Source organism: Scatophagus argus, chromosome 20 (genome assembly GCF_020382885.2).
Source record: "Scatophagus argus isolate fScaArg1 chromosome 20, fScaArg1.pri, whole genome shotgun sequence".
NCBI lineage: Eukaryota > Metazoa > Chordata > Actinopteri > Scatophagidae > Scatophagus > Scatophagus argus.
The window spans coordinates 1,291,084-1,303,208 of NC_058512.1; the positions used below are offsets into that span (position 1 = coordinate 1,291,084).

General features: G+C 46.4%; 3 protein-coding genes across 4 annotated transcripts; 1 reads left to right on the forward strand and 2 right to left on the reverse strand.

Annotated features, from left to right (window-relative positions):
• The first annotated feature begins 210 nt into the window (after positions 1-210).
• Positions 211-4,430, forward strand: LOC124051570 (dual specificity protein phosphatase 26). Of its 2 annotated transcripts, XR_006841847.1 has the most exons (5): positions 211-458; positions 632-823; positions 1,111-1,322; positions 1,452-1,755; positions 2,720-4,430. XR_006841847.1 is itself a non-coding variant. In XM_046375065.1 (4 exons), the coding sequence occupies exons 1-4, from the start codon at positions 337-339 to the stop codon at positions 1,661-1,663; spliced, it is 738 nt and encodes a 245-aa protein (XP_046231021.1). In that variant the 5' UTR covers positions 211-336; the 3' UTR covers positions 1,664-1,961. The 2 variants fall into 2 exon arrangements, 1 of the variants encoding a protein (XP_046231021.1); XM_046375065.1 differs by lacking the exon at positions 2,720-4,430 and having other exon boundaries at positions 1,452-1,961.
• Positions 4,431-6,775: 2,345 nt separating this feature from the next.
• LOC124051983 (peptidyl-prolyl cis-trans isomerase-like) lies at positions 6,776-8,570 on the reverse strand. The gene is made up of 5 exons (XM_046375824.1): positions 8,413-8,570; positions 8,257-8,287; positions 7,476-7,564; positions 7,200-7,372; positions 6,776-7,103 (listed from the first exon to the last, which is right to left on the reverse strand). Exons 1-5 carry the CDS (start codon positions 8,479-8,481, stop codon positions 6,971-6,973), a joined length of 495 nt encoding a protein of 164 aa, XP_046231780.1. The 5' UTR covers positions 8,482-8,570; the 3' UTR covers positions 6,776-6,970.
• A 913-nt stretch (positions 8,571-9,483) lies between these two features.
• On the reverse strand, positions 9,484-11,959 carry LOC124051982 (peptidyl-prolyl cis-trans isomerase F, mitochondrial-like). The gene is made up of 5 exons (XM_046375823.1): positions 11,790-11,959; positions 10,865-10,895; positions 10,249-10,337; positions 9,969-10,141; positions 9,484-9,872 (listed from the first exon to the last, which is right to left on the reverse strand). Exons 1-5 carry the CDS (start codon positions 11,856-11,858, stop codon positions 9,737-9,739), a joined length of 498 nt encoding a protein of 165 aa, XP_046231779.1. The 5' UTR covers positions 11,859-11,959; the 3' UTR covers positions 9,484-9,736.
• Between the last annotated feature and the right edge of the window lie 166 nt (positions 11,960-12,125).

A 12,125-nucleotide genomic window follows, 5' to 3' on the forward strand; every position in this document is an offset into this window, starting at 1 on the left:
CCAGTAGTGATGTTGTTTACTGCGATTTACTCCTTGATGATTACCGTACTTTTGTTGAAATAATTTTCCCTCATTTGACCGCAAGATGGCGACAAACGCCTACAGTGACTGAACCCCGATGTCATATAAGCCATCATTAAATTTAAAAATAAACCAGCAAACTGAAACACACCACACACGGAGCTGCTCATGAACACAGCATGCATACATACATACATACATACGTACGTACATGCCGCTGTGACACCCGGGATCAGGTGTGTGGACTCATGTGTCCGAGTGAGGACTTGTTGAGGAGACGGTGAGGCGGCGGGTGGAGGTGGACGTGCCTGGTGGATGCTGAGGAGCCGTCTCATCATCATCCCATCCATCCTCCCAGAACAAATAAATGAGTCAACATGGCCGCGGAGCAGCTCGTCCTGTAGCACCGACGAGACAGCGAATTTAACATCACTCAGGTAAATCAAATGGACGTTTCGTAGGGAAAACTGGGCCTGCGGGAGTTTATTTTATATTACAGAGGATTTTCTTCCATCATCCGGCCCCTGTTCACCAAAACAAAGCTACAGGTAAGTATTTGTTATGTAATCACTTACAGGCTATTTTACGAGAGAAATCATTTCCCCCTCAGCTTTTCAGATCAAATGGCGTTCATGTCCCGGTTCTCTCGGTCCCGGAGCAGCTCCAGGTCTCCGAACCGAAAAGAGACCGAGCGCGTCTCCCCACACCTGACGGTCTCCGAGCTGGAGAGGCTCCTGTGTACGGGCAAAACCGCCTGTAACCATGCGGACGAGGTGTGGCCACGACTCTACATCGGAGATCAGTGAGTTTACGCAACCCTCATGGTATTAAGAGACAACAAGCAGCGGTGGAGGAAGTAAAAGTCCTGCTTTTAAAACTGTAGTCAATGAAGGTACAAGTACCTCAAAAAAGTACATTTTTGAGGTACTTGTACTCGAGTATATCTGCTGTGTCAAACTTCTCCAATTCAGAGGGAGCTGTTGTACCTTTTGCTCCTCTGCTACATCACCTTTACCTGTGCACGCTGACATGTAGAGAAGTGAAAACCAGCCTGACCGACTGATTGTGAAAATCTCGTCTTCTCTGCAGAGATATTGCGTCAGACCGCCGTGAGCTGGCCAAACTCGGCATCACACACATCCTCAACTGTGCCCAGAGCAAGTGGCGCGGTGGAGCCGAGTACTACGCCGGGATGAACATCACCTACCACGGCATCGAGGCTCACGACTCCCCGACGTTTGACATGAGCGTCAACTTCTATCCTGCAGCTGAGTTCATCCACAAAGCCCTGACAAGCGGAGGTTAGTCTGTGCGTGACATTTATACACATGAAATACACCCTAAAACACAATTCATAAAAATTAAGTTTAAAAGGAAAAGTGAAAAACACCTGAAAACAGCAGACTGAAGGTCATGTGTTGTGTTTGTAGGTAAGGTGCTGGTGCACTGCACTGTGGGAGTGAGCCGATCAGCCACTCTGGTGCTGGCCTACCTGATGATCCGACAAAACCTGACGCTGGTGGAGGCCATCAAAACGGTCAAGGACCACCGAGGCGTCACCCCTAACCGGGGTTTCCTCCGCCAACTCAACGGCCTGGACGGCATCCTGAGAGAGAGTCGTAAGACGCCGCAGCAGAGCTGAAAACTTCCCGACCCTCAGAGGCAGCAGCCAGTCTGGTTACAGGGAGGTAACGGGACCAAGTTAGGACAAGCTGTCTGACTCTGTAGCAGCAGGTGATAGCAGGACTTGACTGATACCAGTATCTTCAGACTTCACACTCATTCATTTATATTTATTTATTTATGTCATATTATCATTTGTTTGGTCCTTGGGCCTCTGAAGCAACACTGGACGGTAAAACTCTCCAGTAATATCGAATAAGAATGGAGGGAAGCCTTCACACAACGTTTGAGGAAACTCTCAGATCATTAAGGACAAATTAATTTAAGTCGAGTCCAGTTGTCTGAAAGGGATTTGCAATCGTACAGGATACGAGACGAGACCTTAAAGGCACGAGTTCAGAGTATGAAACAACAAAATTAAAATTAGTTTGTGTCAACTAAACCACCAAGACACCGTACTTCTGACCAGTCGCTGGCCATCTCGATATTAATGAGGAGTAGAGTCCAAAATGGAAGAAATTGGTGTAGCTTTTTAACTGTGTTGTCGACTGCAACACAAAAGAGGAATGTTTTGTGTCGGTTTTGAGAGAGTTGACAGCACAAGCATTTCTTTAGACCAAAATTTGTGAATGTAGTGTCCCGTTAGCGGCCGAGCTAACAGCAAATCCACAGTGAGCAGGGGTGCTAGCTAGCTAGCTTTATCACCTCCTGACTAATGACTAATTGAATTAAATAATTTACATTATTGTGACTGACTAGTGCTAACATATTACTGGCTAGCTAGCATGATAGCCATTTGCTCGCCAGTCACACTGGTTTATCAGCTAACCCTGCGTTGAGACCGCCAAGAACCCAGAGGGGCCTGCAAAAACACAAGAACATGGTTCCCAACTCAGGGGTCTGGACCACAGCTCAAAGGCACATTCAGCCTGTGACAAGCAGTCCCAAGCATGTAATGTGTTGGTTATAAAGCCTCCCAAAACGGTTGTGGAAAAGCAGGCTCTTCAACTCCTTCCACCTTTTAATGAAACTTCAGCCCACCCTGATGCTGGTGTTTTGTCTCCTGTAATTTCAGGTTTTCTGGACACCTCTCATGCTCTGCAGGAATCCTTAACAGGTCTTCAAGTCTCATTTCTGCTGCATTTCTTTGACAGGAAATTTCTAGAAATGACCTGATAAAGGTCTGAAGACCAACAAACAAAATAAGATTTTAGGACCAAGATGTAAATAATTGCTAACAGTATTGCCACTGCCCTCTCGTGTCTCCGGTAAAATCACAAACGCAGTGAGAGATTATCTGCAGTGTTCCTGTCAGCCAGCCTGGATGCTCACAGTTGGGATTCAAGGGGCTGATTTTGCAAGGAACCCTGAAACGACCACACGTGTCCCTGAGCACACGTGGGCCGTCGTGTCTTTTGTAGTCAAAACTGAGGTAAGATCTGCGACGAATATCGGCCATCTCGCTCCCCGTAGTTTGCAGGTCTTCCCTCGACTTACTTTTTTACATTCAGCAAGTGTCATTAAGTGCTCTGAACAACTCACACACTAGTTGTAGCCCAGGTCTAAACCAGCACAGTTATGTAGCCCGTCGATTACAGTACTACAGTGTTGTACACAATTATTATCTGTGACGAGTTTGTGAATAGCAACATACAATACACAGCGTGAGTCCTGTTTTAAATCCAGTGTTGAATAAGTTCAGTGTCCAGTCCGGTGTATTTCAAATATCCACGGTCCTTCTTCACTCCTTTGTGTTAGATATGTTGTGCGTGATGATCTGACATTCATCTCGTAGATCAAGCAGTACTGAAGCCCGTTCGGACAGGATTATCATCACGGGGGAGGTGAGGGATGAAGTATTCGCCATGCCCCTCAGAAGTCATAGCTCAGTCAAATGTGAACACACAATCACAAATTACATATTTTTAGATTCGGGGTGAATTGCGCTTCAATTATCACATTTTCGAGTTTTCTTCAGTACCAGAGTAATTCAGTGCGAGTGGTCTGTTCACCCATGGCTACACCACAAACAACAACTAATTCGACCTAAATTTACACAGTTTGACCAGATGTAAACATATATAGGCTAAAACGAATCATTTCTCCAAGGAGCGTTTCAGCACCTCGCTGCAGCTCATCCACTTCAGAATACCAAGACGTTGCTCCAGGCAGGATTTAAATTACTCATGAGGAGCAGCCGCTTCACACAGCAACTACAGGTGACTGCAGAGGTGATTATTACTGGGGTGAAGGTGAAAAATGATCCACAAATGTGTCAAAGTCACCCCCACAGCCCCAAGAGAAATAAATCCAGTCCGAATGGTGCTTTAGACTCAGCATGGTACATCGTACGTAACGTGGCTATGAAACAACCTCCAGTGTGGTGTGTCGCGTCAGCTTCACAGTGACTGTTAGCTGTCTAGAGTAGGACTCTAAGTGATAATTTAATATGCCAGCACAAAAAGCATTTAGAGTAGACAAGCAGTGGGAGATAATACCACAAATGTGCCATTGCAAAAGCTACCAACTGCCCGGGCGACAGGAGAGCGCACCGCTCTTTGGTCCAGGTGTTCAGTGAGGCTCGTGTTCTCACGCTTGTGAAGAACAAAACGTGATCCAATGCTGAAGTTTAAGACTCTTTACAGATACCTGTGTGTGTGTGTGTGTGTGTGTGTTATTACCTTTACTGTTACAGTATCACATGTTTTTTTGTGACTCGTGGTCTTCGTCTGTGCCGTTTCAATGCCACCATGATGACGTGTGGCTGAAGAGACAGAAGAGATGAGCAGCTCAGATTCACACAAATGTAAATAAAAAGCTGGTTAGTGACTTCGTACAACCTGTTCAGATTTAAAAGTATTGTTTGATGTTTTCATTAGGAAAAGCTCATTTGCTTTCTTGTGTGGAGTCAGAGGAGACAAAAGGTTTGACTCCCATGTCAGTGCACTTAGTATGAGATAGGAGGTGATTAGCTTAGCTTAGCCTATCACGTAGATTTGCTTGTTTACAGATGAAACAAACCAGAGACGGATTAATGACAGTGACAGAATGAAGTGTAATTTTAGAGACAAAGATTTCACACAGAAGCAAATAAAATCTATTTTCAATTCTGTCGGCAGGAAATGACAAGCAGATTTTATCAGCTGGAGCTAAACAGCTAATTAATGCTAACAGTGTTAGCCATTAATGTTCGTGTACAGACTCCATGTCATCATGTGCAGAAACCCAAAGCTTGACACGTCTTCGCTAGCTGTTTCTCCCTGCTTCTGGTCTTTATGCTAAGCTAACTGCCTTCATACTTCCTGGACAGACAGGAGTGGCTTTCCATGAAAGACCGTTTTGCATTGTGCCCTTGGAAAGCGAGGCAGAGTAGCAAACCATGTGGACACGTCCATTGTGAGTTTAAGACACAATTTGTTGCCATTGTGTGTAAAGTTAATACTCAGTAGCATCACAGCTGACTACTTGGGGACCAACGAAAGACCAAGACGACCCCTACATCCCCACAGCATGAAAGATACTTTCATTAGATCTTGGATATTTTAAATTGGCTCTTTTTGTATGATGTTTGGATTAAATTGTGAAGCCACAAAGTTTCTCCCAAAATCCAGAATCAACCCGTCGAAGCTCCTCTCTTGTTCCATTTTTGTGTCAGGAAAACAGAGACTTCCTTTGCTTCGACTCTTTTGAACACCACAATGTTCTGGTGCAGCAGAATCTGCCTTTTTTCAGAAGCTTCCTCAACCTCAATCCTGAATCCTGAATCCTGAATCCGCTCCGTGTTTGACGCAGAGGAAAGACTTCTGCGGTGGGGAACGATCCATGGATATTTTCTCTAACTATTCCGATCTTTCCCTTTGCTGTATTGGTTCTGTGTGTTTTGTATTTGTGGTTTAACCGTGCTGTGATTGGTCGTCGGTCTCGATTTCCTGTTTGTTTTGTTACCTTTGAGACCTTTCTATAGGAAAACTTGAATTCTTTTGAATTTATTTTTGTATCACTCTCTTTGAGGTTCACTGGAGAAACTGGCAAAGGAGATGTTGATGCCTTAATCTGTGTACTTCAGCGTGGTTTTTACACTTTTGTTTCTATGTTTTTATTGTTTTATTAAAACTGAGCATTGATAACTTTGTTTTGATAAAATCTGTACTTAATCAGAAATAAAGACAAACTTCTCTCAGTGCTGTTATGCTGTACTTTGTATGAAATAAAAGTAAACCTATCAGCAGCAGCTGAAGGTCTGCGAGTTGAGTTTTACACAAGACTGACAGCTCCAGTCAGTCCATGACATCCTGCTGTGTCATTCCACATCTCGCCCCGCCCTCCTGTGCTGTGGTAACACTTCTCCCGCCATTTCCACCACCTGAACTTCCCCGCCCTTTCATGCTCCAGCCTCTCACTTCTTCTTATCAGCCCAGTAGCTTGTACATGCTGGTTCGTTCACGCTCTGCCAGGTCGTCTCGTTTGCGTCGCCTGCCCGCCTGGCGCTGCTGGGTTCAGGTTCAAGTCTGTTCTGTGCCACGCCAGCTGCCGTGGAAATGTAGATGCTGAAATGTTTTGTAGCTCACGAAGGATTTCTCATTCACGCTGGGTTAGAGGTAGAATCTCACCTCCAGGCCCACGTTCTGCTGCTTTCAAATGTCTTGACTTTAATCAGCAACTTGTGTATTCTTAAGGCGTGATTTATTGTACTAATACTTCATTCACTGTATGCTTTGACTGTCGCCCCCGAGGTGCAGTATTTAAGACTTGGCCACCTCCCATCATCCTCCATACTCTTTTGTTTATTTCTTAGACTAAAAAACTAGAAGAGCTTGTGGAACAGATGTCCCAGGTGGAACTGCTGAGCTGTACTGTCAGACTGTTGCCTCTAGAGGTACAAAGTGGTACTACAGGAGAGGATGAGATGGGGCTAGCAGGTTAGCATGCTAACTTCAACACAATACAGACATCTGACAAAGTACACACTTATTGTACTTTTACTATTTAATTATGAAGCTCCTTGTTACCTTAACAAATGTTCTAGTTGAATGAACAATAAATGTGACAAAAACGTTAATGTGATTAAATCATAGACTTGAATACACAACTTAAGTATGAACAAAGCTTGAATGAGAGGACACACACAAAATGAGCTTCCAAGTCGTTTTATTTACACAGTTACCATCATTTTATTCCAATTTTGTTAACAAATGTGGTCCTGAAAGTACAAAATATAACAGAATGAACCTCAACACATGAGCAGATTTTTCTTTTTGTTTCTATTGGGATGCATACAATGAAGGACACGCCTGACAGGCTGGACCGAAGGAGTTTTGTCTCACTATTATAGCTGACCACAGTCGGCGATGACGACCTTGGCTTTAGGTTTGCCGTCACCTGTGCCATACTTCTCTATATTCCTGACGACATCCATCCCCTCCACAACGCTGCCAAACACCACGTGCTTCCCGTCCAGCCTGGAGAGCAGAGGAGACGGTTAGCATGTGACACGAGCATCTGAACGTGTCGATCAAACCTGAACGCAGCAGTTCACGAGTCCGCGTGGAGCTCACCAGGTGGTTTTTACTGTGCAAAGGAAGAACTGGGAGCCGTTGGTGTGGGGCCCAGCATTAGCCATGGACAGGATACCAGGTCCAGTGTGCTTCAGCGTGAAGTTCTCATCGGGAAACTTCTCCCCATAGATGGATTTGCCTCCTGTCCCGTTGTGTTTGGTAAAGTCTCCACCCTGAGCAAACCAAAGGCTCAGTGTGACAACAGCAATCAAAACAGTGTGAGCTCTAAAGTGGTGCAAACCAGGGAACAGGACTAACTCCTTCCCTCCACTGTACCTGGCACATGAATTCAGGGATGACTCTGTGGAACGTGGAGCCCTTGTAGCCAAAGCCTTTCTCTCCAGTGCACAAAGCGCGGAAATTTTCTGTAAGATGAAGACACGGTTTAAGTATATTTAAATGAGGCGACAATGTGAAACTCAAGAGGAGGGGTCTCGAACACAAAGCACACCTTCATTCTGCAGGAATAACTTTCACCTGATCTGCATGCTCAGTAGAAGTAAAGCAGCATCACGAGACAACAGGACAAGTGGGACAGACATGTAAAATGTCCCCCAGCCCTCGCCTTGGTTGTCTCTGTCTGAGGTGCAGGATTTAAGCACCAACATGTTGTAAACATGTGGAGGGCGGTTTGAGACGCCCTGATGCAATCGAGCCATGACAGGAAGTACAACGTGCACAAAGGAAGCATAAAAGCCATTTTCCTCTGCGTCCACTGAATATAACTGCGCTCATCCTGCAGCTTTTCCTGTTGGGAGTAACCGACATACTGCCGTCGTCTTCCCGGTGGATCACGTTTTAAACCCCCTGTTCTTCTCCTTTTTCATCAGCGTGGTGGCACGACGCATCGCCTCCACTCAAACTGGTTAGTCAGGCTCTTAAAAGTTACTTCCTGCTTCAGCCACAGCCTCGCCCCATCCTCCGAGGAAATTCACGGGGACGCACTCTTTCCACGGCCTAACGCAAGCCTATTGTGGCGCCGTGCGAAAGGCCTGAGGGCAGCAGCAGCAGCATTTGCAATCAAAGACTTTTCTCCTTTTTCTCAAAGTTTACATACCGGAAGTCTTCGGGACCACATCAGAACGAAGCTGCAAAAGGGAAACATGTTGAACGTCAGACAGACCTTCTCCCCGCCGATTCGACGCCTTAACAAATTAGCGCAGCTCACATAAAAGTGCCAAAAGTGGGCCGGAACCGCTCGGGTTCGGCTTACCTCCATCACGATCCTGCCAGCGGCGGTGCCGCCAATAGTGATGTCGAAGAAAACTCGCGGTTTTGCCATGACGGTAGAAGCGCTTCGGATGCGACTGTGACGGACAAACTCACTCGAGTGAATTCCTGTATGTATGTTTCTGTATTTATAGGACTTAATGCAACGGTGATGTAAAGGCTGCCTACAGCAAATCACAGCCAGGTTCTTCTAAAAGGCTCGGGGATGGGCCAATGGGAGCGGATGTGGGCGGGGCTAAGAAGGCCGGCGGCGGGATGCCTCCACGGGCGGAGCGTGGAGCGGACAGACGGGTTTCTGTCGGGATTAAGTCAGCGATTTGAAAGAGGTCATGTGCAAACGTGTTAGAATCCAACTGTGCCCAGAACGCTGGGTGAGGTTCACTGGCTCTCAGAGAGTAAAGCGAGCCAAGTTTTCCGTTTATCTGCTGTCGAAATCTCATCACACCAAGCGAAACCCGACTGTGGCTCTGAGTACATCTGTAAGACCGCACGTCTGTTCAGGGGTCCACTTGGTGAAACACGTGCAAACTAAACACATTCAGACTGACACATTAGTTCAGTGTTGGAAGAAGAACTGCAGTCCCAGAGCTACAGGACCACTTTAAGCAAAAGTACGTCTGAAGAAAAATCTTAGCAGTTTATTATGAGTGAGTGAGAGAAACCTGAAAAGTCATCTGAAGATTCTTCCGATTCCTTCATACGATCACATGTACACCAATCTGTTGTGTTTGGGTTCAGCTGTTTACTGTTTTATGTTGAAAGAGAGGTTTACTTCCTGTCTCTACCACCAGGTGGCAGTCTTTCCACAGAACAGCAGACAGGCTGTTCCCCCCCATTCGACTGATTTCTTAAATTTCATGTGATCTCCTCATTTGGCCCACATTGACTGTAGACAAAGACCACAAACCTAACTGCAGTTTTGAATGTAGGAATTATGTGGAGTATTTTTTGCAGTACTTCTAAAACCAGTACTAGTACTACACAGTACTAGAAACACTCAAATACAAAAAAGTAACCAAGCTGGATATTCACGCATGAGAAGACACACACAAAGTTAGCCTTCAATTAGTTTTATTTACACGACCGCCATCGTTTTAATTCAGATTTTGTCAACAAATTTGGTCCTTAACAACCAGATTAGAAGATACAAAATATTACACAACAAATATCAACACAGGAGGCGTTTTCAGAGGGGACTGAGGGTTCACTGGGTGTACTGGAACTGATACACACCCTGTCAAAGATTAACTGGGATGCATACGATGAAGGACACGCCTGACAGGCTGGACTGAAGGAGTTTTGTCTCACTATTTTAGCTCACCACAGTCGGCGATGACGACCTTGGCTTTAGGGGTGCCGTTCTTTGTGCCATACTTCTCTATTTTCTTGACGACATCCATCCCCTCCACAACGCTGCCAAACACCACGTGCTTCCCATTCAGCCTGGAGAGCAGAGGAGACGGTTAGCATGCGACACGAGCATCTGAACGTGTCGATCAAACCTGAAGCCAGCAGCGCACGAGCCCGAATGGAGCTCACCAGTCAGTTTTATCCGTGCAGATGAAGAACTGGGATCCGTTGGTGTTGGGTCCAGCGTTAGCCATGGACAACGTGCCCATGCCCGCGTGCTTCAGCGTGAAGTTCTCATCGGGAAACTTCTCCCCATAGATGGATTTGCCTCCTGTTCCGTTGTGGTTGGTGAAGTCTCCACCCTGAAAAAGGTTTACCTCAGTGAATATGGCAACAGCAGTCAAAGCTCGTGTTAACTGTGAAGTGGTGCAGACCAGGGAACAGGACTGACTCCCTCCCTCCACTGTACCTGGCACATGAACGCAGGGATGACTCTGTGGAACGTGGAGCCCTTGTAGCCAAAGCCTTTCTCTCCAGTGCACAAAGCGCGGAAATTTTCTGTAAGATGAAGACACGGTCTCTTCATTAAACACATGTGAACGGCGTCACACAGGAAAACAAATCAATGACAGCAGGGTCTCGAACACGATCTGAGGCTGTTTCGCCTCTTTGAGGGGTCCTTTTGTGCTGCTTTACGTCTCTTTGAGTTTTGTGCCACAGGTGAGGTTGGCCTCTCAGGTGGGCTCAGCTTCAGCATTTAGTTCCCAACACATAATGAGAGGCTGTCTGACTCAGGTCCACAGCAGATCCGCTCTGACGCTCCTCTGCACAGATAAGTGCACCACATACTAACGCACACCACACAAAACGTGGCCCCGCAGGGATCTCTGGCCCCTCCAGGACCCCTTTACATGTAGCATCAGTGTTTTTAGCTCTGCAAGTGTCTGCTCAGGATCCCTCAGTCAGCGCTGCACCGCCCTCAGCCGCGACCCGTATTCACGTGACGGCGGTTTGGGCGGGGAAAAGCCTGAGCAGCAGCTCTTAACGCCCGCCTGCAGCGACGACCCGAGGCGAAGCGTACCTACCTGCAGTCTTTGGGACCACGTCAGCCCGGAGCTGCAAAACACAAGAGACAACAACGAGTCAGGAACAAACCTGAACAGGTACAGCAAAGGTCTGCAGGAGAAGAAGAAGGCTCAACAGTCACGCAGTCGTGGAAAAAAATATAAAATATATTTAAACAAATGTTTAACAAGATAAGACAGTCAAGGAGCATCACTTTAGAAAAAGACTGAAAACAGTAACAGCAACAATAACAGTAAGAAGAGGAATAAAACAGTCTGCACAATATGACTATTAAATAAGTATAGTTAAATAAGAGTTTCAACAACTGTTATTCTTAACAATTTAGACACAAAATCCAACAGTACTGACTTGTTGCGTTCAGGGCTTCAGCCACACTTTCATTATCGATTATTCTCACAATAATTCATTCATCACTTTGTGTGTAAAATGTCCATTTTAATTTATATTACAATCCAATATGACTTACTAACGTCTTCAGTCATTAACTTTAGCGCCATTCGTGACCAGACAGAGAAACCAATTCTAGCATTCGACAAGTTTAGAGCAGAAATTATTTGGTGTGATTAATTTTCCGACGGCTGACTCATCATTTCAGGTCTAACGGTGCGAGGAAGACGCGCCGGCACGCGGCAGCCCGACCTGCCGCTCTGCGGCGGCGGCGGCTGGGCGTTTCCGTCAGAGCGGGTCTCCGCGCGTGCGGGTCATGTGCGGTTTTCTCCGTTTCTGCTTTGAATCGCACAGGATCGACGCGCTAACACGTGAAACGGCCCCAAAATGGAAGCCGCAGGAGAAGTTGACGCGCTGCAACACGAATGCGCGAGCTGCAGGCCTCTCGCGGATGGATGGACGGATGTAAAAGATCTTCTGGACGTATTCAAAAGTGAAATGAAGAGACAAAGCTCGCAGTCTGAGCGCTCGCGTTACCTCCATGACGATCCTGCCGGCGTTAGCCCCGTCAACAGTGATGTCAAAGAAAACTCGCGGGTTTCCCATCCTGATAAACGCGCTAAAGGTGACCGTGATGGAGGAACGCACCTGCACGAGCGGCTGACAGCGCGTCACAGTCTCCGTGTCTATTTAGGTCGGTATTTATAAGGCGCTGTGTGCCGTGACGCAAAGGCTGCCTACAGCCAATCACGGCCCGGTCCTTCTAAAATGCTCAAAAATGGACCAATAGGAATGAAGATGGGTGGGATTGAACAGGACGAGCCGTGTTTATAGAGGAACACATAAAATAAATACTGTGTTTGTGACTGAGAA

Coding starts and splice junctions, on each gene's coding strand:
- LOC124051570 (XM_046375065.1), top strand. CDS start 337: ATGCTGAGGAGCCGTCTCATCATCATCCCATCCATCCTCCCAGAACAA. Junction 459..631: donor GCGAATTTAACATCACTCAG/GTAAATCAAATG, acceptor TTTCCCCCTCAG/CTTTTCAGATCAAATGGCGT. Junction 1,323..1,451: donor CAAAGCCCTGACAAGCGGAG/GTTAGTCTGTGC, acceptor TTGTGTTTGTAG/GTAAGGTGCTGGTGCACTGC.
- LOC124051983 (XM_046375824.1), bottom strand. CDS start 8,481: ATGGCAAAACCGCGAGTTTTCTTCGACATCACTATTGGCGGCACCGCC. Junction 8,288..8,412: donor CTGGCAGGATCGTGATGGAG/GTAAGCCGAACC, acceptor TCCCTTTTGCAG/CTTCGTTCTGATGTGGTCCC. Junction 7,373..7,475: donor TCCCTGAATTCATGTGCCAG/GTACAGTGGAGG, acceptor TGGTTTGCTCAG/GGTGGAGACTTTACCAAACA.
- LOC124051982 (XM_046375823.1), bottom strand. CDS start 11,858: ATGGGAAACCCGCGAGTTTTCTTTGACATCACTGTTGACGGGGCTAAC. Junction 10,142..10,248: donor TCCCTGCGTTCATGTGCCAG/GTACAGTGGAGG, acceptor AACCTTTTTCAG/GGTGGAGACTTCACCAACCA. Junction 9,873..9,968: donor TGCACGGATAAAACTGACTG/GTGAGCTCCATT, acceptor TCTGCTCTCCAG/GCTGAATGGGAAGCACGTGG.